Here is a 27,290-nt window from a genome sequence, read left to right on the forward strand (position 1 = left end):
TGTCAGTATCAGCACCATCGGGGACAATGTCTGTGTGAGTATCTAAACCATCAACCGTCTCCTCTACTCTAATCTAAAACATAATGCGCAGTGTGGGCATGTCTGGTCTTAATTTGTGTTGATTTGAAACAAAGCTACAAGTCTTTAATAGAAACAAACAAACAAATAAATAGAATCCCAAAATATGACATATGTCGTTTAATACTAGATCATTTAACATGACTCATCTCTGTTCGACTTCTTACTGTAACACTTCACAATCACCCCCTAATTGGTGATGTAATCTCTGGGTTACAGTATGTTACAAGTAAAAACTAGAAACCTGGTCTGTTTTATTCAGTATTTATTCAAAGCAAGTCCAGACAGTTAAAAGAAGTTAGAAGAAGTTAGGAAGACTGTTGAGCGTATTTCTCTTCTAGGTTCTCTTCTAAGTCATTGCAGAGTCTAGGGCAGAACAGTAAGATATTAATGAGTAAGAACTTCAACCAAAACTGAAAATACCAACAACAACAACAACAACTAAACATAAATACATAAGTTGATCGTTTTATATGTTAGTGAATAACTGGCCTGTCTGTGTAGCACTATGAAACTGACCACACTGTGTTAGAGGGGTTTGTTTTGTGTTTCTCTGTTCAGGGAATACTTACTGTTAATCAATGACATACTTACAGTGAGCATCCGTCTGAAAGTTTGGGGAGACCGAAAATCCGATACAGCTGAGACCATCATTCTGCAGAGGCTTAACTATAGCGGAGGGATGGAATGACACCACATCCATTATTAAAGTTCTCTGTAATGTAATACACATTAACTGTAAAGCAAGAGCTTGTGTTACAAGATTTATGTATGTAACGTGTGTTATAAGCATGCAGTCTGTGCGAGGCAGCAACTGGGTTAATTTCCTCCTCAATGTAGTAAACTAGACAGGGCTGACCCTCACTCTCCATCTGCCTGCTTTTTCCCTTTCTTTTTCTGTCTGTCTGTGGAAATGGCATAGTGTAGCATGGTTTACAGGCTCCAGCAGCCATGTTGTTGAAACCTTCCTGACTGGCTTTGGGATTGCAGAGCTGGGTGACACTCCACTGGGTTTCAGGTGACCGACGTGTCTGTGGAAGTGGCGACCGTGGATGCCAAGCTGTCAAAGGCCAGAGCACGGCGGAAGCACAGAAATGGGAAGAGGAAAGGGAAGAGGAGGCGCCGGTCGAAGAAGCGGAAGACCGTGTGGAACCTGCAGGCACTGGCCATCCTGCTGACCGTCACCGTGTTTGTGGTCGTGGTGATCATGTGGACCCTGCTATGGCTGTTCATCTGTGAGCGAGGGAGCAAGGGAGGAGGGAGGGAGAGGGAGAGCAGGGGACAGGGAGCATGCTGAGGGTGTCATGTTCTGGCAGCTCTACCAACAGTCCAAGGAACTGTGTTGTTGGTTAAATGGTAAAAATAATAATCACAAGACACAAGATACTTCAAATGCTTGTTAACATTATTGGTATTGGATTGCATGAAAAACTGATTCAGACCTATACATTTGTTTTCCACTGGAGGGCGGAGTTGTTTGACTTCTCTGAGGGCCTTTTTATTCTCTCAGCTGGTGGGGCCGTGCTGTCCTTATCACACCAAGTAAACTGTGTACTCACAATCATCCATTTCTTCTCAGTCCCTGCTAGTAATGATGGTTGGGGATGTGAAAGTGCAGTAGTATAGCTGAGCACCTCAGGGATGAATAAACACAGCCCAGAAAATGTGTGTGTGTAGCTCGTTCGTAACAATTGATGTACGTGTTTCAGTATAGTCACTCTACTATAGAACTATACTATAGAGGCAGGTGTCTCCTGCATCCTGTGACCGATGCTTCTCTTACAGTTCAGAGGGAGAGTAACAACGGGGTATATTTTGCTGGAATGTTCCGTATCGCCAACTTTGAGTTCATCCCAGAGTACAGACACACCGACTCCACCGAATTCCTCTCCATGGCCACCAAAATTGCGAATGTGGTGAGTTTATATTTTACTGTGAGTTTCTGGAGTCATTTTGTAGGGGCTTGTTTAAAGAAGATTGATACTTTTCTTTAAACTAGATTTATTTTTCAGTTCTACTTCTATTACTACTACTTCTACTGATCAGGATCTAGTACATATTACGCTCTATGAAATAAGTGAATAACTTCAAATGCTTTTTCCGTGTTTTTTGTTTTTCAAAGTTGTCTTTGCAGCAGACAGCAGGGAACAGACAAAACAAACCCCCAACTTCATCTGTGACCACCTAGATTGATATACCAAACTCATCCTTTTTCTTTTGTAGGTGAATGATGTATATAGAAAGTCCCCAGTCTCCAAACTGTACCAGCAGTCTGTCATATCAGACATCAGGTAACGCAGCTTTCACTTAAACAAGTCTCTTCTCCACAGTGTGGTGAAACCTGTCAGGTGGAAGCGTGTGGTGTTACACAAATTCACAGATGTGTGTCTTGCTTTGCAGTACCAACAATAAGGGGGGTCTCCTGGTCCATTTCTGGATGGTGTTCGTGGTGACCAGCATGAACAGCCATTCGCTGTGTGAGGAGTGTGTGGGTGCCATTCTCCGAGACTCGGTCCACACCAGCCTGCTGAACCGCAGCTCTGTGGGCTTCCTGCTCAGCCTGCCCGTGGACATCGACTCCATCGTGGTCAACGGTGACTAAGAGTGCGGAGATGCAGAGTGTGCTGTGGGCATTGATATGAGTGAAGGAGCTTGTCAGAGTCTCCTGTGCGATTCAGTTACACTGTTGACACCATGCCGGTGCTTTCTCAGCTCAGCTCCCAGCTGTTGGTTAGAAGAGAATCTTCAGAGGCCAAAAGACAAACCTGTCAGCCAGTGAGAAATATGTATTGAACAGCAGATGTAAAGAATTAAAAACTAAATACATTCAGTTTGAAATTGCAGTAAATTGACTGTTATGTTTTGTTTTTTGACCTGTATTGTTTTTCTTTCGATGCTTGTGTTGCAGCGGCGTTGAGGTCAGAGTACACGGGGACAGGTGAGGCTGAGCTTTACAGACAGCGCAGGGCTGTCCTGACTGTGTGTAGGAGCAGGGCCATAGTTGTACACAGATGATCCATTAAGCTGGTGTTCTCTTGTGCATGCCTGTGGTCATTGCATGTTGTGAGGGCATTTCAAGGGTGTGTTATCTGCATTAAAGCATCACTTTCTGTTATGACTTACAGGCTTCATTGTGTGAGTGTAACCCAGACCCAAACCCCACAGCCATATACAATTGTCAAATCTAAGCAAATCTGGGTCCACTGAAGTAATTCCAAGGTTAATGCAGTGCTATACAACTAGATAAACTTAAGAGGTGGTTAGATACTGTTATTCTTTGAAACATGAAGGACTTATATGGCTCAGTGCACTGCTGCCCCCTCCCCGGCTCACAATTTGGGGCTGGCTGTCTCCATGCAGATGCGAAGTGTGTGGACGATCTGTATGCAGGGCGTCCCGGCACCAGGCTGCCCCTGCATGTCTCTGTGCCCCAGGGGGGGCTGCTATGCCACGTGAAGCTCTCGACCACGCCTGGCTACCTTGCCCGCCTCACCATTGCCTCGTTTGCGATCGAGCCCACAGCCTGCGTGAGCAGCTCACTCACCGTATACGACTCCCTCATCCCCCTCAGGACCAAGGTTTTGTATAAGTATGTGCAGGAGATCCCCCATGCTGCCGTCCTCTAACATTAAACCTAATATATTTAAGCACATTTGAAAACTTTGCTCTTGAACTGATTATGTTGATGCAGTAGATTAAGAATATTTCTAGTATCTAATAAATAGAACCATAGTATATTTCTTTCCATTAGTATGTTTTTAAACAATATACATTTCCCATCATGCATCACTACACAGCTGGTAAGATGCAGGTTATTTCCTGGTTTAATATAAAGGGTCTAGTTTGAGGGAAACTATTCTTTCTTGATAAAATCTGCACTCTGGAGTAATCCACAGTGGTTGCCATAAACACTTATATATTGACTGAGAGAGGAATAGAGACTGTCAGTATCATTTTTCTGTTACAATTTTCCTTTCCTCTCTGTCTTTTTTCTCAGGGTTTGTGATCCTGTGAACTCGGCCTCAAATTTCTCCTTAGTGTCCACTGGCAATGTTATGTTCCTATCCTTCAGTCTAGGACAAGGAAGCAAGATGTTTATTGGATACTTTGAAGCCATCACTGAAAAAAGTAAGTTGCATTTCCCTCTGTCTGAGCATTGTAAATACATAGATTTACAACCTGTTTTAATTTGTGTATGTAGGCTCAGGGGATTCATGAGTCATGTGTGAAATGCTCACGGCTGTCTCCCTGGCCAGGCTGCAGCAGCGCTCTCATTACTCTGGGCCAGTCAGCCTCAGAGGGAGTGATAACTAGCCCTCATCACCCGAGCTTCTTCCCCCCCCAATGTGACTGCACTTGGGAGTTTCAGGTAACATTTAAATTTCTAGAGTAAAGTCTAGTATGGATATCGTTGCAGTAGAGTTTTAATTCTCCTATGTTGTTAGCATGTTCAGGGTGATTGACTGTGTTGGTATTGTTGTAGACTCCCGATGGCTCGCTTGGAGTTGCGCTGACATTCCACAACTACATGTTAACAGAGAAGGGCTTGAGAGGCTGTGAACACGGCTGGTGGAGGATTAATGAAGTGATGTGAGTGTTGCATATTGTACACCATGCGGCGGGTGGAATGCATTCAAATCAGTTCAAATCTCTTGAATGTTGCTCAAACACCTCTAAAGGCGCACAAACGAAATCTGTAAAGGCGCACAAATATTCCCCTATTGTGAAATAGTAAAATTGACATTATATTTAATCCAACATAATCCATTTGACCTTTGAAGTTCAGAGAATAGTGAGAATCTGGTCTTGACCCAACTGTCTTCACTTCAAACCTCATTTGTTTTAGGTGTCTTGAGTCTTGAATGCAAGGAGGGATGAGTTTGTACACTGTACTTTGTTTTTTATTTCTTAAGCACGGCCGTTTTTAATGAAATCCCGGCTTGTCTTCCTCCCCTTGGTAAGACGAGTCCCTCCACAATCAGATTCCTGCCAGACAAGCTGTGATCGCCCATGGCCGCTTGCCAAGGCAGGAGCTTATTTACAGAAGTCTCTCAGCTCTTTAGGGTCTCGTAGTGCTTTTACAAGAGAGAATAACCGCGGCACTAGATAAGAAATGTGTGTGAAATGTGAAATAAAGGCAGATGCAGAGATAAGCCGAGTGACTGCAGTGCATTTACAGATACGTACATGTCTTTCATTTGACCATGAGATTCCATTCCTCCACAATGAGGCATTCACATGCAAACAGGACATGAACGTATTCCATCCACAGCACCGTAATGGATCCTTTCATCATTGTCAGGGAGCTGGGGGCCGGCCCAGTGCCTGTGAGACGGGCTGTAAGAGGACCTGACACGGTGACGCTCTCCACAGGAGCCGGCAGGGCTGCCAGCCCGCATCTCTCACTGCCGGCTCCGCTACCTCTGACCAGCGGGCCTGGAACCTCACTGCCTGAAAAACAATAAAACAATCACCACAAATATATCATCTGAGTGGGGGGTTGATCAAATAAGACTCCACTTTTGACCATGTCCAGTTTGATCAGAGACACCTTCTAAAACCACTTGCGGCTGACGTGTGTGTGTCTGCTCTTTCTAGATACTGTGGAGACTATGTGGACCACCACACAGTGTTCCGCGTTGCCCATCCCAGGACTGAAATAGAGTTTCGCTGCAGCTCCAAGTTCTCAGATCCTCCTCTCTCGGCTGAATACCGCAGCTACAACATCAGCGAGCGTAAGACAGCCTTCATTCATTTACATCTTCTTTACCAGAGTGTGACAGGTCTAGAGGGGGTCAGAAAGCAAATTTTGTCTAATTCAAGTTCTGCTTTTGCAAAGTTCTCATAGAATCCCATCCCACCTGCCCCACATTTCTGCAATGGACCATAATGATAGGATACTGATCTTTCTGTGCACTGTGACAACATACACAAGCCTCCAAATAAGCAGTGTAACAGTTATCAGGGTGGGTGTCTGGCTGCAGAGCTCATGTTTTCCACATGTCTCCCGTGCAGCCTGTGCAGATGGCCACTTCTTGTGCTCCACGGGGCTGTGCGTGTCAGCAGAGCGGCGCTGCGACGGCGTGGATGACTGCCTGGACGAGAGCGACGAGGTCTATTGCTGTATGCACACAGACATCTTACTAATATTACTACTGCTAAGGATAATAACTATAGTATAGTTCAGGAACCTGCTGTTTCAGCGTGGCAATCTGGATTAGACATCTCCAGTTGTAAACCACAGACTGGACCTCCCTGCAAGGGTCCCATGGATGACACTATTGTTATTGCTCTAAAAGAGTTAATCTCTTTCAGCTAAACCTCCCTGCGATGGATTTGCCCAGCAGCACCCAGACTACGCCTGCAATGGAGTGAGGGACTGTGAGGATGGCAGTGATGAGGCCAACTGCACACAGGGTGAGTGTGTGCTGCTGAACTCATTCCTGCTGCTGGAAGATCCTCATATCTCATATCAAACAAATGCAATTATCCTTGCATCTCTACAGGGGCTGCTTTCTCCCTTGGCAAAGGAAAATTGCATTACTGTGGTTGCCAAGACTACCCTGTTCACTGTCGTGTTTGCTATAATAGAGAGGCCGCTGTATAACGCTGTGCTGATGCTGTTTCGTTTATCTTTGTAACCCCATTTGATCACATTAAAGCTGATCTGACTTTTTCAGAAGTTCCGTGCACACCGATCAGCTACAGATGCCGAAATGGTAAGTGCATCCGGAAGAGGAACGCGGAGTGTGACGGCGTCCCGGACTGTGCGGACAAGAGTGACGAGAGTCACTGTGGTGAGTTGTGTTGTCAGTCCACAGCCTGCCTCATGTGCCACACCTATAAAACACAGAACAGGCCTGTGCAGAACCTGGCAGGATCATCACAGCAGGGTGAGCGGATTTAAAGTCAGGCTGGTCAGGCTGCAGGTCTGTAAATATGCTCTGGTCTTCAGCGGTGTTGCTACCCCGGCTCACAGCATCTCCAGGGCTCTGGACATCAGCCAGAAGTCCAGGCTTCATTACCCCATCTCAAACCGCCTCATGTCACATGCATCAAAGAGACCTTTAAGAGGGGCTTGATTGCTGTCTTTGTTTACAGTTATTTTCTGTAATTTTGTATTACCGACATTCATGTCATCAGAAACATTTTGCGTAGGACTACTCAGCTTTGATCAGTGAAGCTCAAGTAATGAATAGCAGCCTGTTACACTGTCTCCAGCCCTACCTTATTAACTCTGCAGCAGCAGCCTGCTGTCAGTGTGTTCCTCAGCCCAGAGAGATGCAGCTGGGCCTGTTAGGACAGTGTCTTTAGTCTGTCTGAGCCAGATGGATTTCTTTCACAGGGAATCTCTTTTTATAACTGTTATACAGCAGCACATATTTAAATTATAAAGCATGTTCATTCTTGTACACCCTCTTTGGTTATAGTGAGTGTGCAGTGTGGTCAGTGCAGTATCCGTAGTGAGTGCAGTCCGGTAAGTGCAGTATGTGCAGTGAATGTCCTGTCTATCCACAGCTTGTGGCCGCCCAGCCCCAGTGAGGGCTCGTGTGGTGGGCGGCTCGGAAGCCCAGGAGGGCGAGTGGCCGTGGCAGGTCAGTATGCACTTTGCCGGCACCTTCTACTGCGGTGCCTCTGTGATCGCGGCCGACTGGCTCCTGTCCGCAGCACACTGCTTCAGCAGGGACAGGTAGGCTGGCAGAGCAGCACGGTCACTCCCACCCCGGGGCTACTGCTTAAATAGGTATCTCAGTTTAAAAAAATATTATTTGTGCTGATGCAGTACAGATATGTGGCATTATATGAAGTTTCATGATTTCCTCCACCAGTGAAATGCTTGTGTTTTAAGATAAACATAATTTTGCAGCCCAATTATCACCCATCAGGACACACGTTCTGCTGTCCAATAAAGCTCTGTTATAGGTTTAGAGATGTTTGAGATTGTGGATTGTGTATCTCTTGCAGGCTGTCTGACCCCCAACAATGGAAGGCCCACCTGGGGATGCGCTCTCAGGGCACCGCAAAGTTTGTAGTGGGGATCAGGAGGATAGTGGTGCACGAGTTCTACAGCGCCCGCAACTTTGACTACGACATCGCACTGCTGCAGCTCAGCAGCCCCTGGCCCCTGGCTCTCAGCTCCCACATCCAGCCCATCTGCCTGCCGCCCTCCTCCCAGGCCGTGCCTGCTGGACACAACTGCTGGGTCACCGGCTGGGGCAGCAAGGCTGAAGAAGGTGGGATCAGAGAGGAGACCTTTCCCAGAGACTGAGACGGTGTGGTCTCCTTCCATAGCCAGCCCCCTCCCACTGCGCTCTTGCCATACAGTCCAGCCGTACATCCTTCCTGCGGTTAATCTCCAGAACCATCTTTGATATAATGTCTGTGATATAATGACCAATGACATGTAACTGAAGTAAAGTAGGATTCAAGTCCAGCCTGTAACAGCAGTTAACTTCAAGGCCAGTTTAAACAATGTGTGTCGTGGTGATCTGGCTTCCTGCAACGCCATCCCCGTTTCTCATTGTGTGTCTGACAGATAAAGATCTGCCCCAGATCCTCCAGAAGGCAGAGGTCCAGGTTATCAGCCAGACTGTGTGCAAGGGGAGGTACAGCCCGGTGTCACCGCGCATGCTGTGTGCTGGGGTGATGACTGGAGAGAGGGATGCCTGCCGCGTGAGTCCTCAGTGCAGAGTTCAGACCATGGCGAAACACTGCGAAGCCAGAGCCGTTAGAACGGATCTGTTCAACCACATATCAGAACCACTGTGAATTAAAAATACTGACCCTGTATTCAAAGTATCCAAAGCCTCCACAGCCTCCACAGTCAGTTTGTGAGAGTATGAGAGTAACCAGTAAAGCCATGGGAATTTGAATAGGATCATTGGGGCATGTATTATTATTATTATTATTATTATTATTATTATTATTATTATTATTATTATTATTATTATTATTAATTATTAGCAAGTATTAGGGGGGTTCTACTACAGAAACCCTGTCCTATCCACTGTCCACTGTCCTTTTGAAACGCCTTTCCTTTCCCTCCATGCGTCTCAGCTCTGTCCACTCTCCTGTCTCTCCAGGGGGACTCGGGGGGCCCTCTGTCCTGCCGGGAGCCCAGTGGGGGGCACTGGTTCCTCACCGGCATCGTCAGCTGGGGGGCCGGCTGTGGGAGGCCCAACCTCCCTGGTGTCTACACAAGGGTGTCCAAGTTCGCAGCCTGGATTCGGGAGCACATCCCCTGAGGAGTAAAGGCCTGTTTTATATTGAGCTCAACAAAATAAATATTTCTGAATTTATTACAGAACAAAGTATGGGCTCCATTTTTACTTATGTATGTTTTATTTACCAAGTTTACTTCACACAATGTACTTTGGAATGTCCAAACAACAAATGTCAGAGGTGTGTAAACTCCCTTTACAGAAGTTGTTAACATGACATTATGTTACCTGATCATATTGTACACTACGTTTTCACTTATCCTTTGGACATTTCATAAGGACATTGTATATCTAATTGTTACTGAAGTTACACTTGTTACACTTCTATAAATATTTAATAGTGATTGTGATCAGTCACAGTGTACAATACATGTGTTTTTAGTTTCAAATGAAAATTAGAAATGTGTTTTTCTAGTGCATGGCTTACACTCATTACAACACATTTACTCAGTTGCCCCGAGGGTTGCAGACATTGTCAGAAACACATTTAATCTCCACAGAATGCAGTGATCTCCGAATTATACTTCATTTTGTGAGGGAAAACAAAAACATGATTGTTCATTCCTGCTGAACTGTCACCACAAAATTAAAATTATTTAGGTCACCATTCTATCACCATTGGTTTTGTGCTCCATAAATAGTGTGCCATAATTGTATTTTTACAGTAATTTTAAAATAATTGCCGTGCTTTCCTTTGAAAGGTTGTGTAATGTCTGCCAAATGCCTTCTGTGAACATACTAGTTTGTTGAGGTCCTTCAGGCTAACCAATGCAGTGCCGTGTTTTCGGTCACAAATTTTAGATGCTTTGAGACATGAGGAATGTATTTTAATATAATTACCGTACGGACAATTCCATAGCACACAAAATAAAATGTGAGTGACTGAAGCTAAGTTTCATTCTTACAACACACTAACTAACAAGTCTTCCAAGCACTGAAATGTCAGTAAACCCTGAAAGAAATGTCCTCTTTATTGATGGGATGTGTTCGGCTCCCTCTTACAATAGACCTGTCTATGCTCTTTAAAGAGGGCTGTGTGCTGATCTGATGGCCAGTTTCCCAGACAAGGAAAAATGTTGATCCCGGACTGAAATGCTCCATCCCTGCATGCCAGCCCTGTGTCCCTTTGCTGGGATATCCAAGCTGTTTTGCCAAGAGTTGAGAGAGACACTGATAACAGATACTGGGGCACAGTCGGCTCCTCAAACTGCTTCGGCTGTAAAGACACTTCCAGATATTCATTCTGAAGTGCAAAGTTGTTTCTGTGGGTTTCCTACCTGCGAGCTGAAAACAATTTGAACCCAATGAAACAAGACCTTAAGTTACAACTGGGAGTAGCACAGAATAATCCATAACCTGATTCTGTCCATTTTGAATTATTAATGTGTATATACAGCTGTCTACCAGTTTCAAATCAATTGGATAAAATCAATTCTATGGTCTAAACAGGGATGAGAAAAATATCAGTAGAAGTAATATTCCCTTCAACGTATATGGCACGCATAAGACAGACTGTATTTATTTATGTACTGTAACAGATTTGCGACAATTTTCCCAAAACACAACTTTCTGTCCCAAACTTGTGTTGCCATGGCAGTGAATCACTCCTGATGCCCCCCGCAAGCCCCGGCCGTGCAGGGAGTGTCGCGGTGCATGCTGGGCCCCCTCTGGCTCCTGCTCCGGGGGGTTTAAAGACTGGTCCTCACGGCAGGCAACCCAAACAGGTCGGGTTTCCCTGCTGTTCGGCAAGACGCTTCCCGGGAGCCGCTCACGCAACTCTTCTCCGAGGTCCTGTGCGTTTCCTTGCAGTCGAGCCAAAGGAATGAGTGCCATGACAGCGTTTCCTAAAGACAGGGCTTGCGAGGTTTACAGCGTATCGGGTTGTCGGTGCTGCTCCGCTGCCAGCGTACCTGTGCAGGTAAGAGGCGTCTCTGCGAGGCGGCGCTCAAACGCGCAGCGGAGGAACCGGCGCTACAGTCGTGCCTTTGCGCATCACAGGAGCGCATCTGAAATCTAATGAGAGTATGTTTGTTGAATCCTATATGAAAATAAGTGCATGCTGGTAATGCATGCTATCACCAAGCTGGAGGGGTTTGTGCAGTAGTTATGGTGGCTATCACTTCTGAGGGATGTCGCGGATGTGGTCTTTCGGAGCCGACTTCGGACAGCAGTGTCAGCGGCATGGGAAACCAGTGTGTCATGAATAGACCACGTTTAAATCTCTTCATGGTGCTATTCGACTGCACCAGATTGTTAACACTGTCTAAGGAATCCACCTGTTGCTTAGATATTTATATTTTATCAGTTATAAAGTAAAGGTGTTTTTTTTTTTTTTAAGGAAATTTTATTTGAATCCTTATGTATGTATGTATGTATGTAAGTGTTTACATTTGTATGTGTGTGTATGAGTATGTATGTATGTATGTATGTATGTGAGTGTGTTTATGAGTATGTATGTATGTATGTATGTGAGTGTGTTTATGTCTGTGCAGAGTGATTGTATGCTGTGTGTTGTGTAGCTGTGCTGAAACCACACTCAGAGATGTTGCTGGCCTTTTATTTTTGTAGAGTTGTCATATTTCAGAACTTCGTAAAGAAAGCTGCATCCGGGATCAGTGCCCTGACCTGCCCCCCTCCTGGTTCAGTGCGGCGCTACAGAGACGCTGTCGGCAGTCCCCTGCCTGCGGCTATCTCTGTCCGGCCAGTGAGCGCCTCTGGAAAAGATGGCTGCTGCTCGGAGCGCTCCCTGCAGCCCTGCTGAGCACTGCCGTGCTGGTGGTGACCCTGTGCTACTGCCTGTGTAAGTGTGCTTCTTGTGGATCTGGGCATGGAGCTTTAGTGACAGTCTCTGGACATCCCCCTCCTCAGCCTCTACATGGTGATGTGGGTAAGAGGAATCGTGTGGATGGTGCAGTAAACTGTAACCCGTTCCTCTCTGCAGCCCCAGCCATGTCTGTCTTCTACATCGGTGGAAGTGTGGAAATTGCTAACCTGACCTACACCAGTGAGCTGGCGGACTCACAGTCAGCACAGTTTCAGACCCAGGCTGAGGCAGTTAAACATTATGTAAGTGCCTTTCACTGGTCCAGTCCTTGCACAGGTAGCCTTCAAACCATTTTTGACAACTCGTGTTAAGTGCAAGAGCGTTTTCTTTAGCCTTTTTGAATGTAAAGACTGGGCAGTAATCTGAGCCGGGCAGCTCTGGTATTTGCCCCTGTTTCTTTGAGGCAGCAGAACTAGGACGGCCCTCAGGGAGCGGTGCTTTCAGAGCAGAGCACAAGAAAATCCCTTGTCAGCACGGCGGCACGGAATCCAAACCAGGGCCTTTCAGCTGAGCCCGCTCGCTGTTTAGAAAATTAATGGAAGATAATTTCCTCAATAACAACATTGTCCGGGTGCTCGCTTCCTGACAGGAGCGCCTGCTGTGGGCTCCCCTTGAAGATGTAGCCTCGTTTGCTTGGCTCGTATCTGTGTAATTGGGGACAGACTCGTGAGCCAGCAGGGTGTTAAAGTGTGACTTTGGAGCCGGTGACTTTTAGTGGAAATCTCACAATAAAGTGAACTACACTGTTCGATGCTACTAGTGAGGTGTTAATAGCTTCATTAAGGAGCTGGGGTACACTAGATTACAATAATCATATTATTAATGCTTTCCTTTACTGGCTGTGAAAGAATCTCTCTGAGCTTTAACTGTTGTGTTGCTCTCTGTGCAGGTGCTCATCCCACACTTGCTTTCATCTAATTTCCAGTTGGTTTAATTGACTGTAACTGGGTTTTAATTTGGGCAAAATCTGACCTCAAACTGCAACAAACAACGTGTTTAAAATAAAGCACCATGCTGTTAGGGCCATCCTGACCTATTGACTTTGAATCTGTAATTCTTCCTCTTAAACTAAGGCCCAGGTATTCTGCCAAAGTGTTTTTTTTTTTAATGCTGGTTTCAAAGTGAGATTGTGGAGAATAGGACAATACACCTCTTGTTACTCCAAACAGATCACAAAAGAACTGATCTTTCGGCTAAGGCAGCTTTTTGACTTGGAAGTCTGAGCTGTCACTGACCCCGGGGATCCCTGGAAAATGTCATGTCAGCACCAGCCAGGTGTATTCAGGCAGAAGCAGTGCAGACCAGGGCATTAATACACAGCAGTCACCTGGGGATTCATCATGTTCTCTCTCTCTCTTTTTTTTCTTCTCCCTCTTCTGCTCTTGGAATTTGTTATCAGTTAACAGAGATCTACGATTCTTCTGTCTGGGCTAAATATTATGTGAAGTCAGGTGTTACTGCCTTCAGGTAAGTACTCTGTCTAAAAATATCCTCGGTGTATAAGAAATGGGAATGTGGGTAATATGTTTGAATGGGTTTCATGATTAATGTGACCACACGCTCATGCAGATGTACGTGTACAGTCCACTCTTGAGTCAAGGCTGGAAGTCTGAACCAGCTGGTGTGATCTGTAGTCCACTCTGTTCTTTCTGTGCTTCATTCAGGGCTGCAGAGCCTTTAGGATGATGTTAGTTTTTTCTTTGTCCTGTCATTCACCATTCCTCAGGCTCCTGAGCTGCAGATTTTAGCAGTAAAAACTATTCATTTTGTTTGGGTGCCTATTAAAAACAGATCTATTAGCCAAAAGCTGTATTTTTCTATTTTTTTTTTAACAACCACAACAAAATCCACTATTCTAATTTCCTTTAGCTTCAGTTTGCAGAATCCAGCTTTGGTTTTCTGTCACTCTATCACTCTGCCCCTTTGTCCCTTGGTGTCTTGTCTGGTGTCCTGTACCATACATACCAAAGACCATACCAGTGTCATTTGTATAAAAATAGTGTAATTGGCCCGTTAGGTCTGAAACATTTACACATAGAATCGACAGATGTACTTGCAAGAGATACAAATACATTTATAAATGAATTAATACAATAACAATTTTGAATGCTTCCTCTTTCAGAACAGTATGACACGTGTCTTCACTCTTGATAGTTGGTAAGCTGGCTGAGGTCTGTGCATGCTGCTGAACACATGGCCCTCAGTGTTGCACTGACTAAAGCCCTCTGGCCACTTTCTGTAGTGTCACTTAATTTGAATGCCTCTGAAGTAACACATTGAACTGACACCACTTCACCCCTCTACTTTGCAGGCTTTCAGTAAGACATTCTCATTTCCATAGGGAATAATGGTTCCGTCATTTCAGATCTCGCAAACATCTCGGTTTAAGGCTGCAATTTCACTGATTTATCTCCAGTCACATAATATAATTATAATGTATTGATAGGACGTGTGTGTTATTGTTGCTGTTATTGTCTGCTGTTGTTGCTGTGATATTGTGATGTTCTCGGGAGTTTGGGGATATTAATAAGCAGGGCTGATTTTGCGGCAGTGAAGGAGAAGGCGGTCTGCGGGTCTTCTACTGGAGTAAGTTCTGCTCTCCCTCTGATGTGGCTTCAAACATCAGGAGCGCCCGGCCCTCCCGACTGCAGAGGACTGGCGCCCTCAAGTCCAAACCTTATTTCATCCGGAACGAGGAGGTGTACTCCTTCCAGAACAACTGGGACAATCTGCAGTTATTTGGTAAGGGCGTGTTCAAGCTTTGTCCTTTCGTTTGACATTAACATGTTTGTTTCTTCACTTGCAGCAGCTTCAGGTTATATGTTGTCCGTTTGTTTGTATTTTGTTGCAGATTTAGACTCTGAGGAATATGACCTAGATGACAAGAATAAAATAAAAAACCAAGGATCGTCACAAAGTATCAAATGGCAACTAGGATTCCAAGGTGATTTTAATTGTACTTTTGATATTGCCTGTGTTTAGTTTTTCATTTAGGAGCAGAATTCCTGCTGCTATTAAATACCACGTCTGTGTGTTTCAATAAAAAAAACGGTAGAACATCGTTTCATTCTTACAGATTAGCAGGAACTCTTAGAGGATTTTTAGGTTGCTTGTGCACTGTTAAAATCTGCCCCATGCTAATATCCTGCTTTTTCAAATTCTTTTTAAAGCCATGTCATTCGACCTATATGCAAAGTATGGCAATAACCGGACCCTGACCCTGACCAGTCCCAAGAAGCCCTACTATCAGTGGAGGCTTCGGGTCCCCTCGGGCCACGTTGTCCGGCTGGTCATCACCCCTCTGCAGGGAGCCACGCCAGGGAACTGCGCCGCCCACAAACTGTCTGCATATGACTTCCTATTGCCTCTGCAGAACAAGATCATTGCCAGGTAAGAGGCTCACTGGTCCGAGCTGCTCTTCAGTTTGCTCTGCTTGTAGTTTTGTGGTTCTCTCCTGCTGTCAGTAGGGCCGCCCTGGCATTGCCCTACAGTTTGCCCTGGCATGATGTGGTTTCCCTTCCAGGTGGTGTGGAGTGCCAGTCACAGGAGTGCCCCCTGTGATCAAGCTGACCTCCTCCGGCAACGTCATGCTGGTCACCTTCTCCTTCAACAGGCAGAGGGATGGTGCCATCTTTAAAGCCTACTTCCAAGCCATGCCCAAAACAGGTGTGTATTGCGCTGGGTAAACCACCTCCCATCATAGAAATGATTCTTGTCCTGCTGACTGCTGCTCTCCCTGTGTGCAGGCTGTGGCGGTGCCCTCTCTGCTTGGAATGGAACAGTGACCTCACCCTACTACCCAAGCCACTACCCCCCCAACGTGGACTGCACCTGGACTATAAGCGTAAGAATCAGCTTACTAGACCCTTCAATACTTTGCTTGTCTCTTACCTGATGGATCCCCATTCCTGCCCTAAGGCTGCACCATATAGAATAAAATGGTTCTTCCTGTATTTCCTCACTGTAGACTCCTGCTCCAGGACACTTGTTCTCACTGACCATTGCGGTTTTAGACATCCAGGACTCCCCATCCTCCAGCAGCTGTGAAAGAGACTGGCTAGACATCAATGGAATCAAGTAAGATCCATTTAAGGTGCAGGTTTTAATCTGTTAATTGGCTTTCACCATCCTGTGAATATCTGGGACAATTAAGATCTTCTGCTCCATGGCAGTGGTCAGTGTAATCTAGAGACCTTACCCAGATTCAGTCTGTTGGTTGTGTCCAACATGCCCTTTTATCAGTGTTAATGACTCCCTGCATGTTTATCCTGTCGAGGCGTAGCTGTGAGTTAGTGTCTGAAGCAGCGCTCTACCCTCCTAGGCTGTGCAGTCCCATAGCAGACAGCAGCAGGAAGAGGGTGTATTCCTCGCCCGTCACTCTGCATTTCCACTCGGACGAGTCCATCACCCGCAAAGGCTTCTACATCCTCTACCGGGCACTCCCCCTCGACAAGTGTGAGTACATAACCAGACCTTCTTATTAATTATTAGCGCTAAAGGTGGGGAATACCTGATGCATTTAAAACATAAAAACTTTGAAAAATTAAATTCCCAACACAAGGAATTAGGAAGGTGGTGATGTGGGGGGGGTTCAAGAAGTTTCTCACAGCATGTGTTCGGTTTGACTGCTCCATTCCTTTGCCTTACGAGTCCTTCTATGCTTTCCGGTGGATCTCTGGTCCTGTTGCCAGCGTGTCCCAAGCAGTTCCAGTGTGGGGATGGCTCCTGTGTGCCCCCGAGGAAGCTGTGTGACGGGATGAAGGACTGCTCCGATGGCAGTGACGAGGCCAGATGTGGTGAGTAACGGCTGTATCTTGTTACATACAGAATATGAAACAACTACTCGCACAGTGCCATGGCTGTTTTCTCTGAAAGCTTTATACTGACTTCAGTGAGTGGTCTCATGCGGTTACAGTGTACTCCAGCTGTTAACTGGCCCTGTCTGCGGTCACTTCACAGCAGTGTGTGCCTCGGGACAAGTGCATTGTGGGAATGGCCAGTGCAGACCCCACATCGGACTGTGCACCGGACAGAACAACTGTGGAGACAATAGTGAGGAGGGGGACTGCGGTAAGAATCTTGCTCTGCTGTTGCTTGGTATACGTGGGTAGAGTCCTGCCTCTCTGTGCAGGATACTGCAGTATGTCAGCTACTCCATCGGTAAACGTGTCTCCCTCTGTCTTTTCACAGCAGGAGACTGCTACCTGCGCTGTCCCAAGGGGCTTTGCATCCCTCAATCCTCCGTCTGTGATGGCATCATTGACTGCAAAGATCGCAGCGATGAAATCAATTGCACGAGAGCATGTGAGCACGCTTCTTGACCCATTTGTGTTTCTTACAATTGCTGACATTAAAGAGAACAGTAAATTGTTTACATGTGGGGCTTTGTTTCAGTGTGCATCTATTATCAGTAGTAGAAGTATATTCTAAGCTTGTAAATTTTCACATCGGGTCTCGTCTGTAAGTTCAGGCTTTAGGAAATAGCAGGACAAACATTCTCTGAGCTTCTGCTCAGCAACACTTAGAGATTTTACTTGTTTCCTGTTTCTGCAGTTCATAAAGCCTGTTCTCCATCTTCCTACAAATGTCTGAATGGGAAGTGTCTGAACAAACTGAACCCTGAGTGTGACGGAGTGAAGGACTGCACGGACGGCTCGGACGAGGTTGGCTGTGGTGAGTCTGTGGTGCCTCGGAGACGCACCATGTCCAAGAGCAGACCCATGTCCCAAGTTCAGGAAACACTTATCATGTTGTGTCCTCTACAGACATGACGAGTGCAATATACAACGTGCGTTTAAGTGTTTTTTGTATTTCTGTGAATGTCCCCTGCCTGTGAGTGAGAGACACCGTGCTCTGTTGCAGGGTGTGGCTCCAAACCGCGGAAGAAGAGCAAGATTGTTGGCGGTGGGAATGCGCAGTCGGGCGAGTGGCCCTGGCAGGTCAGCCTGCAGATGGGGCGCTACGGACACGTCTGCGGCGCCTCCCTCATTTCCAGCCGCTGGGTCCTGTCAGCCGCACACTGCTTCCAGGATTCCGACTCTATCAGGTAACAGCAGGGTGGACGCCTTGCCCCTCGCCAAGGACACGGCCAGACAGAACAGGATTGCCCCTGGGTTGTAATAAATTATAGAGCAGATTGAGCTTTCGAACCTTTTGAGATGTTGTTGCTTATTTACCGTGAGCCGCATTAATATGTGTAGTCTGAACTCATGACGATTGACCATCACTTAGATACTTGGCTGCGTGACACTGATTTGATCTGTGCAAACGTGTGAGATGTACTGATTTGAACAACTGATTTGATTTGATTGATTTTTTTTTTTTTTGTGGAACAGTAATGTGTTCTCATGCTAAGCAATTAAGCAACTGAATTAAAATGTCCAAGGTCAAACTCTCAATTTTACTGGATAAGTTATTTAATTATATGTCTTCAAAATCCTGCTCTGCCTCCGTGGGGGGGAAATGCTTCATCCACTCGGCAGCTTGAATCTGATGGAAATGTTAAGCTATTCAGCACCCTCTAGTGACCATCAACTTAAGTACAGAATTGGCAGTCATATTACATGTTTTACTAAATATGATAATTGATTCACATAATAGTATTCAATGTTAGGCCATCCAATCAACAGGGTGTGCTCAGGTGTGCTCAGGTGTGCTCAGGTGTGCTCAGGTGTGCTCAGGTGTGCTCAGGTGTGCTGTGTGTCTTGGTGCAGGTACTCTGACGCAGGCTCCTGGAAGGCCTACATGGGAATGAGCATCATGAACACCCTGGGCGTCTCGGTGGTGACCAGGCTGGTGCGGCGCATCGTGGTCCATGCGCAGTACGATCAGTACACCTCGGACTACGACATCGCTCTGCTGGAGCTCAGCGCCCCTGTGTTCTTCAGCGAGTTCATCCAACCGGTGTGCCTGCCTGCCAACACTCACTCCTTCGGCTCCGACACCAGCTGCTTCGTCACGGGCTGGGGGGTTCAAATGGAGGACGGTGAGTCACTTTCACTCGAACACTTACTTAATTTAATCCTGTCTAGTCGAGGTTGTCCTTCCCATGGATATTCAGATGTTCTCTCCCCACGGTGGTCTTTTGTGCATTTAATAATTAAAGTAACAGTGTAGTTTCACTCTTCAATCAAACTAAACCGGCATTCCCCCACAGCACATTAAAAAGGTATTGGCCAGGTATCAGCCCTTTCACTCTGGTGGAATGTTTACCCTTGATCAAAAGCCTTTCCATGTGCCTGTTGATAAAGATCTACATTGGAAAATAGATGTCTGAGTTGCTTAACCATCTTTAATTGCTTCAAATGTAAAGGCCAGTATGTAGCTTCAGGTTTTGCCAACAGTCTCTGTTAGCTCTGATGTTGTACACGAGAGAGAACATTATTGGAGACTTATAGTGTGGTTGTATTCTCGGCAATAACACAGAGCCTTGTGTGTGTCCCAGGTGAGCTGGCCTCGGTGCTTCAGCAAGCCACGGTGAAGATAATCAGCCGCAACACCTGCAACAAACTGTATGACGACGCAGTCACCCCCAGAATGCTCTGTGCTGGAAACCTTCATGGAGGAGTGGATGCCTGTCAGGTGACAACTGAGCCAACGCACTGGGCTGTTCTGTACATGTTGTCTACTAACACAGGATGAAGAGGGCTAGGCCATTGATCCCAAGCTTTCATTGGCACTGAGATCGAACTACATTTCTAGCATTAAATTAAAAATATCACATTTAATTGACAACTGAAAGGAAAGACGGTAAAGTCCTGCTTGCTTGCTTGCTTGCTTGCTTAGCTTGAGGAATCTGCTCATTAAACGATAAGAAAAATAAATACAGAAATATCAGTCACTATGCTATAAGGAGGGCTATTACAGCATGTGTATCTGGAGTTAATCATGCTTGCTCTCCCAGATCTATAGCTGCCTCTTAGGAGTGGCGGTTCTAGACCATTTTAGCTGGGGGGGCATGGCAGGGGCAACTTGTGTTTTAGGAGGGGCCATCATCATCCTCCATGGTAAGCCGAATTAACATGGGGGGGTGCTGACGGTGTTTTGTCCATGGTGCAATCTGGGGGTGGGGGGGGGAATAATGGTATTTTGGCCGCGGTACTAGCGGGGGATATTTGAAAATGTTTGGTCCACGGTGCGGGTTGCCCCCCCTTGCCCCCCTGTAGATCCGCCCCTGCCTCTTAGATGCCTCGATTCCCTGGCTTAAGCCGAGCACAAGGCTGTGTAACCGACCAGTGTGCCTGCTTCTTCTGTGGCCTGTGCCGTGCGTGTGCTTGTCGTGGCTCAGCTGCTGAGTGCTGTGTTGTTGGTTGTGCTGCAGGGGGACTCGGGTGGGCCGCTGGTGTGCCTGGAGAAAGGAAGGAAGTGGTTTCTGGCTGGGATCGTCAGCTGGGGGGAGGGCTGTGCGCGCCGCAACCGGCCGGGCGTCTACACACAAGTTATCACCTTCTCTGACTGGATTCGCCAACAGATTAACTGAGAGAGGGGCAGCACCACCATTGAAGGAAATCAAACCCATGTTTTAAGGATTCAGTTTAGTTTTGTTTTGTTTTTTCTGGTCATCCCCCTTCCACCCCATGCTGACAGCCATTACAGTGTGACATTCTGCTGATCAGAAACAACTCCTACACAGACGTTCCTCACTGTGCCGCCAGCTCTCCCAGGGGAGGACACCACTGACCTGCTCCTCATTCAGACCCCAAGAGCTCTGGGTGAAGAATGGAAATAAGCCCCCTGGCTCTCCTTTAACAATGGGCTACTTTAACCCAGAGGGAGTGTTGGTAGGGGGTAACCCATGGATGAACCCATGAGGTTTGTATCAGCGACTTCATGTATGAGGATTAAGATTAATTGGATCTTGGACAGTGTGAAAGTTTTTTCTATCTGGAAAACGCCGCTGGCTGCTGAAGACCAGGGTTGCCTGTGAACTTTGCATTTCACCTCCCTCTCTGAAATGTTTCCTACCCAGTGTCTACCACCACATTGTTTTGTCTGTCTAGTAGGCACTCTGGAATTATATTACACTGTTAATTCATAGTTATGTAGCACTTTGCTTTATAGAAACAGTTTTGCCCTGTTCTATAATGTTATAATCTGGGCCTACAGGTAAAGGCTCTCTATCTACTCCAATGAGTAACACCTTGAAATATGATGCCATTGCATTCCTCGTGCTTCCCAAGGACCATTGTGGGCCTGTACTACAGTTCCTGCTTGGTCACATCGATATGGATCTCACTGGAAAGTAGAAAACCCAATTTACATGCCATATACTCTGGCCACAGAATGAGGATTATTTACTGCCTATAAATACTGAATTTATAGGATGAATCTTATATACTAGTAATACTTATTTTTACATAATTATCAAAGGTTTTATTAATTTTCTGACTGTAGAGGTGCAGTATGTATTCTTTCTCATTCTCCACGTCTGAAAGTAGATTTTTCTTCAGGTTTTGAAATGGTGCTGCATTCTCTTATGGTTTATATTGATGTACCCTTTCTAACAGAAATTAATCTGACTATTAATTAGGCAGGAAGTATAATTTGCATTTAATAACTCTGGTAATGTTTATTAAAACCTCAAAGCGTGCAGCGGGGCTGGGAAATGCCGGCTCTACGCCCACAGCGCCAGCACGGCTATTTCACTGACCGACTGCAGGAGAGGTCCTGGCAGTTTCACCCCAGTCTCTCAAAGTCTTCATTCACAAAGACTGTGGACAGTCCAGCCTTGATGGCTTGGCTCAGTTATCACCTGGAAACATACCTCCACAGAAAAATAAATGCTTTTCTGCAATTCATCTCTTTTCTGTCTTTCTTTATTTACTTACTTATTCGTTTATTCTCAAACTGCCCTGAATTTACTGTTTAATACATTTTTTTTTTTTACCTATACATACAGTGAGGGAAAAAAGTATTTGATCCCCTGCTGATTTTGTATGTTTGCCCACTGACAAAGAAATTATCAGTCTATAATTTTAATGGTAGGTGTATTTTAACAGTGAGAGACAGAATAACAACAAAAAAATCCAGAAAAATGCATTCCAAAAAAGTTATAAATTGATTTGCATATTAATGAGGGAAATAAATATTTGATCCCCTATCAATCAGCAAGATTTCTGGCTCCCAGGTGTCTTTTATACAGGTAACAAGCTGAGATTAAGAGCACTCTCTTAAAGGGAGAGCTCCTAATCTCAGCTCGTTACCTGTATAAAAGACACCTGTCCACAGAAGCAATCAATCAATCAGATTCCAAACTCTCCACCATGGCCAAGACCAAAGAGCTGTCCAAGGATGTCAGGGACAAGATTGTAGACCTACACAAGGCTGGAATGGGCTACAAGACCATCGCCAAGCAGCTTGGTGAGAAGGTGACAACAGTTGGTGGGATTATTCGTAAATGGAAGAAACACAAAATAACTGTCAGTCTCCCTCGGTCTGGGGCTCCATGCAAGATCTCACCTCGTGAAGTTTCAATGATCATGAGAACGGTGAGGAATCAGCCCAGAACTACACGGGAGGATCTTGTTAATGATCTCAAGGCAGCTGGGACCATAGTCACCAAGAAAACAATTGGTAACACACTACGCCGTGAAGGACTGAAATCCTGCAGCGCCCGCAGGGTCCCCCTGCTCAAGAAAGCACATGTACAGGCCCGTCTGAAGTTTGCCAATGAACATCTGAATGATTCAGGGGAGAACTGGGTGAAAGTGTTGTGGTCAGATGAGACCAAAATCGAGCTCTTTGGCATCAACTCAACTCGCCGTGTTTGGAGGATGAGGAATGACCCCAAGAACACCATCCCCACCGTCAAACATGGAGGTGGAAACATTATGCTTTGGGGGTGTTTTCCTGCTAAGGGGACAGGACAACTGCACCACATCAAAGGGACGATGGACGTGGTCATGTACCGTCAAATCTTGGGTGAGAACCTCCTTCCCTCAGCCAGGGCATTGAAAATGGGTCGTGGATGGGTATTCCAGCATGACAATGACCCAAAACACACAGCCAAGGCAACAAAGGAGTTGCTCAAGAAGAACCACATTAAGGTCCTGGAGTGGCCTAGCCAGTCTCCAGACCTTAATCCCAAAGAAAATCTGTGGAGGGAGCTGAAGGTTCGAGTTGCCAAATGTCAGCCTCGAAACCTTAATGACTTGGAGAGGATCTGCAAAGAGGAGTGGGACAAAATCCCTCCTGAGATGTGTGCAAACCTGGTGGCCAACTACAAGAAACGTCTGACCTCTGTGATTGCCAACAAGGGTTTTGCCACCAAGTACTAAGTCGAAGGGGTCAAATACTTATTTCCCTCATTAACATGCAAATCAATTTATAAGTTTTTTTAAATGTGTTTTTCTGGATTTTTTTGTTGTTATTCTGTCTCTCAGTGTTAAAATACACCTACCATTAAAATGATAGACTGATCATTTCTTTGTCAGTGGGCAAACGTACAAAATCAGCAGGGGATCAAATACTTTTTTCCCTCACTGTACATAAATACATGTGATTTTCCCAGAAGGAGTGAGGCAGGGAGAGAGAAACAGAGAAAAGAAGGCGAGGGGAGGGAAGGGGAGGGGAGAGGAGATAAGAGGATGGGAGGGGTGTTATATTGCTGACCTGCCTCGTTCAGACTCCGAGCGCTCTGGGCTGTGTGAACTGCACTCCTCACAGTGCCCCGCACAAGGTACTTCTGCCGCGTAATGGGAGACCAGCCGAAATCGGGCGGTGCGCACGGGCGGACAGCGCTCACACACACGGGGGAGGCAACACTGCAGGTGAGCTACTTGAGACTATTTTAAGCAAGTTCACAGTAATCATTCCTTCATTTATTGATATAAAGCAGCTACAAGTCAATTATGAAAAAATACGGAGATAGAACATTGAACTATAAAAATACATGTATACCATTTGGGGGTCCTGTGAGAGTGAGCAGGGGACAATAGTGAGTTAGTGATCAGACAGTCTCTCTGTGAGTGAGTGAGTGAGTGAGTGAGTGATCAGACTGGTCTCTCTGGGAGTGAGAGTGTTCGGGCAGTGTCTCTGACTGACCCTGCCAGACTGTTGTGTTCCCACAGGACCCCGCTGTGCCTAGAACCCCACTCTGGCCGGCAGTTCTGCAGGTGTTGGCCTGGGACCCTCCCACTGCTGAGAAGAGTCTGGGCCTGGGGATGACTGCCGCACCCCCCTCCGACCCACGAGCCACAGCTTCACACCCAGGGCCTGAGCGCAATTTCCCTGCCCTGTGGGTTAGCCTGACTGCCTGTCTCGCTGTGCTGGTGCTTGGAGGCAGTGCTGCCATCACCTGGTACCTCCTGAGTAAGTTCATTTACCTGTAGTTATACTTTCCCTCCCATTACAACACACACTTCCTGTGATACACTGGTGGCAAAGGTTGTGACTTACAAGGAAGACACAAAGAACATTATTATTATTATTATTATTATTATTATTATTATTAATAATAATAATAATAATAATAATAATATTTATTTGTCAGCAGATGATGGTGGCTTACACAGTTTTTAAAGCATTACAAAAGTACAGTAATACAATAGGTATTCAGTTTCTACTTCATTGAATTGGGTGTGTTCAGTATGTTTCTCTCTCCCTCGTGTAGCTGAACTCCCAGCAGAGCAGATGTATTTTGGCGGCTCACTGCGCTTCATCAATGCTGCCTATAGTTTAGCACTGGCTGATAGGTCGTCCAGCAACTTCCAGCTCTTGGCAAGAGCACTTCAACAGCTAGTAAGTGTCTGATATCAAAAGTCAGTGTCTGCTCCAGTTCCAGAAGGCCATGTATATCAGGTGTGGTTTATATAATAAGTGGTAAACACAGACATATTTTGTAGATAGTTTTTTGTTTCTTAATACAATTGTGACTCCTAAATATTTTGTGTATTTCAGAAAAATGTTTAAAAGTAAGGTTTGGATTTTTCCCCCCATGAGAAAATGTATTGTTCAGTTTTGTCTTTCTGTTTTTGTCTTCTAGATAGGCAATGCCCTCCTCCAGCCTGAGCAGCAGTGGCACTGTATCTGTGTGAATGTGACAGCCTTCAGGTGAGCTCCATAGCTGATATTAACAGTGAAATGTCACCTGTGGTTTGACAGTTCAGTCACACTTCCAGGTGGAGAAGATAATGAGAGCCAATATCCTGTTCTCTCCCTCTCCAGTGAGGGCAGTGTCATTGCCCATTTCCTCCTCTCTCTGGAGGTCAACAGCCGAGTGGACCAGACCTTACATGGGTCGGATTTTGCACAGCAACTGACCAATCACATCAGTAAGACTCTGCTGTCACATGGCAACCATTCTACTTCTCATGAACACTACCAGTTGGATACAGCATCAGTTTCTATTTATGGTCAATTTATTATTATTATTATTAGTAGTAGTAGTAGTAGTAGTAGTAGTAGTAGTCATATTGATGGTCAATTAGATAATCCTATGCTCTGTCCTTCATTTACAGAGTCAAGTCATGAGGAGTATTTGCTGTCCTCACTAAAAGGTGAGCATCTGGAAGTGTCCCAGGGTTTAGGTATTCCGGGGGTTTGTTCTCTCAGCTGCACTGCAGACAGAGTGGCCCAGCTGTCAGGACATCCTGTACAACACTGAGACATTACAGCACGGACAGGCCCTGAGCGCAGGGCTTTGTCCTGACACTTAGTACGCACTACACTTCAATACATGATTTATTAATGGTCAGTGGTATAGGCAATGATGGGGACCCGAGTTTTGACGAAGCCTGTGCCTGACACTGTGGTCCTGATGTGAAAGTGTCCCCCTGTGCTCACTGTGTCTCTATGTTCCAGACTGTCCGGTATCTGGGCTGGAACTCCACTGGAGGGGTGCGGCTCCGTGCCGGTGGGAGCTCAGGGCAGGGCGGGGCCAGCGCGTCAGACTGACCCTCCACAGCCAGAGCTCAGGGGGAGACTGTGAGCAGGACTTCATCGCTGTGTATGACTCTTTAGCCGCAGGGAAAGCACGGCTCATCACCAGGTGTGTACGTGTCCAGGGTCCTGACCTCTAGATCTGCTGTATACAGTATGTATTTTTTTGTTCAATTTGGTAATCATGGGTGAAACAAATTAATACAATTGTTTCATTGGAACTGTCTTGTTAAAGTATGAATGCTGGGGACAGAACTGAGTTGAGCAGTGAGAGGCAGCCCTGTATTTCACTGTTGCTGTGCGTTCCTGTGCAGGCTGTGCCCCGGGTCTGAGCACCGCCCTCTGCAGGCGCGAAGTGTGCTCTCCTCCAGCCGTGTCATGCTGGTGATCCTCCATTCACAGCAGCAGCCCTCCGCTGGGCTGTGGGCATCCGCACACTTCCTGCAGGGCAACAGTAAGTGCCATCACTCGCTGTGCCACACGCTGCACACTGGCAGAGTCTCAGCACCACTGATTTCTCTTGTTTTTCCACAGGGGAGACCTGCGCATTTCCTGCCTTCCAGTGTCATAACACAACATGCATCGAGAAGCCCAGCGAAGAGTGTGACAGCACTGTGGACTGTCCAGACACCCCTGAGGAGATGGCCTGCGGTCAGTCACAGGCCAACAGCAAACCAGACAAATATCTGAGCACATGTGGGAGGCTGGACACAAGCTGTTATGAATTAATGTATGGAGTTGCTGCTCACAATGGGAATATATGGCACTCCCGGCTCCTAGCTGGGGTCTGTCATGTGATAGCACACTGAACACAAGGTTACAGATATCATATCTATAGAGACAGATGGTCTGTACCTCTCTGTAACTTGACTCGAAATGACACAAGAAACTTAAAAAAAGTTGTGTTCTGCTGTAGGAACCTCAATTACACAAAAAAGATATCTGTCCTCAAGGCACTGGGTTTAACAGATATTCCCAACAAAAGAGTATCTCATTTCTGGGACCTTCAAACTGCATGATTAACCTACTGCAGTCAGCCTGCAAATGGATATCAATGCAGATCTGTCAGCGCTCTTCTCATTATTTATGTTGGAGAATTATTTAAAATCTAGCCCTGCCAGCGTACCTGTGTTTGCATGGTAAGGAAGCAGACCTTTGGCCTTCAGCCTATTCCAGCCTATGGAGTCATAGAAATTATAGAAATACTTTAGCCATACTGGCACACTAATTGACTTCAGGTTAGCTCCCAAAGAACAAAGCAAAATTGTATTATATTGGTTTATAGAACT

At 46.0% G+C, this 27,290-nt stretch overlaps 2 protein-coding genes across 2 annotated transcripts; both read left to right on the forward strand.

Moving 5' to 3' along the window:
• The first annotated feature begins 1,270 nt into the window (after positions 1-1,270).
• tmprss7 (transmembrane serine protease 7) lies at positions 1,271-9,323 on the forward strand. The gene is made up of 17 exons (XM_066699987.1): positions 1,271-1,313; positions 1,864-1,994; positions 2,302-2,369; positions 2,479-2,672; positions 2,987-3,016; positions 3,439-3,667; positions 4,076-4,206; positions 4,335-4,447; positions 4,562-4,668; positions 5,677-5,813; positions 6,094-6,201; positions 6,394-6,495; positions 6,759-6,875; positions 7,597-7,768; positions 8,044-8,312; positions 8,615-8,751; positions 9,162-9,323. Exons 1-17 carry the CDS (start codon positions 1,286-1,288, stop codon positions 9,321-9,323), a joined length of 2,235 nt encoding a protein of 744 aa, XP_066556084.1. The 5' UTR covers positions 1,271-1,285.
• Positions 9,324-12,246: 2,923 nt separating this feature from the next.
• LOC136746459 (suppressor of tumorigenicity 14 protein homolog) lies at positions 12,247-21,916 on the forward strand. The gene is made up of 17 exons (XM_066698963.1): positions 12,247-12,365; positions 13,523-13,590; positions 14,675-14,865; positions 14,975-15,067; positions 15,294-15,513; positions 15,647-15,789; positions 15,870-15,967; positions 16,091-16,200; positions 16,445-16,578; positions 16,815-16,919; positions 17,083-17,193; positions 17,314-17,427; positions 17,677-17,796; positions 17,986-18,169; positions 18,837-19,108; positions 19,568-19,704; positions 20,444-21,916. The coding sequence occupies exons 1-17, from the start codon at positions 12,249-12,251 to the stop codon at positions 20,600-20,602; spliced, it is 2,376 nt and encodes a 791-aa protein (XP_066555060.1). The 5' UTR covers positions 12,247-12,248; the 3' UTR covers positions 20,603-21,916.
• Positions 21,917-27,290: the final 5,374 nt, after the last annotated feature.

The sequence above is a fragment of the Amia ocellicauda genome, chromosome 3 (assembly GCF_036373705.1).
Source record: "Amia ocellicauda isolate fAmiCal2 chromosome 3, fAmiCal2.hap1, whole genome shotgun sequence".
Lineage (NCBI taxonomy): Eukaryota > Metazoa > Chordata > Actinopteri > Amiiformes > Amiidae > Amia > Amia ocellicauda.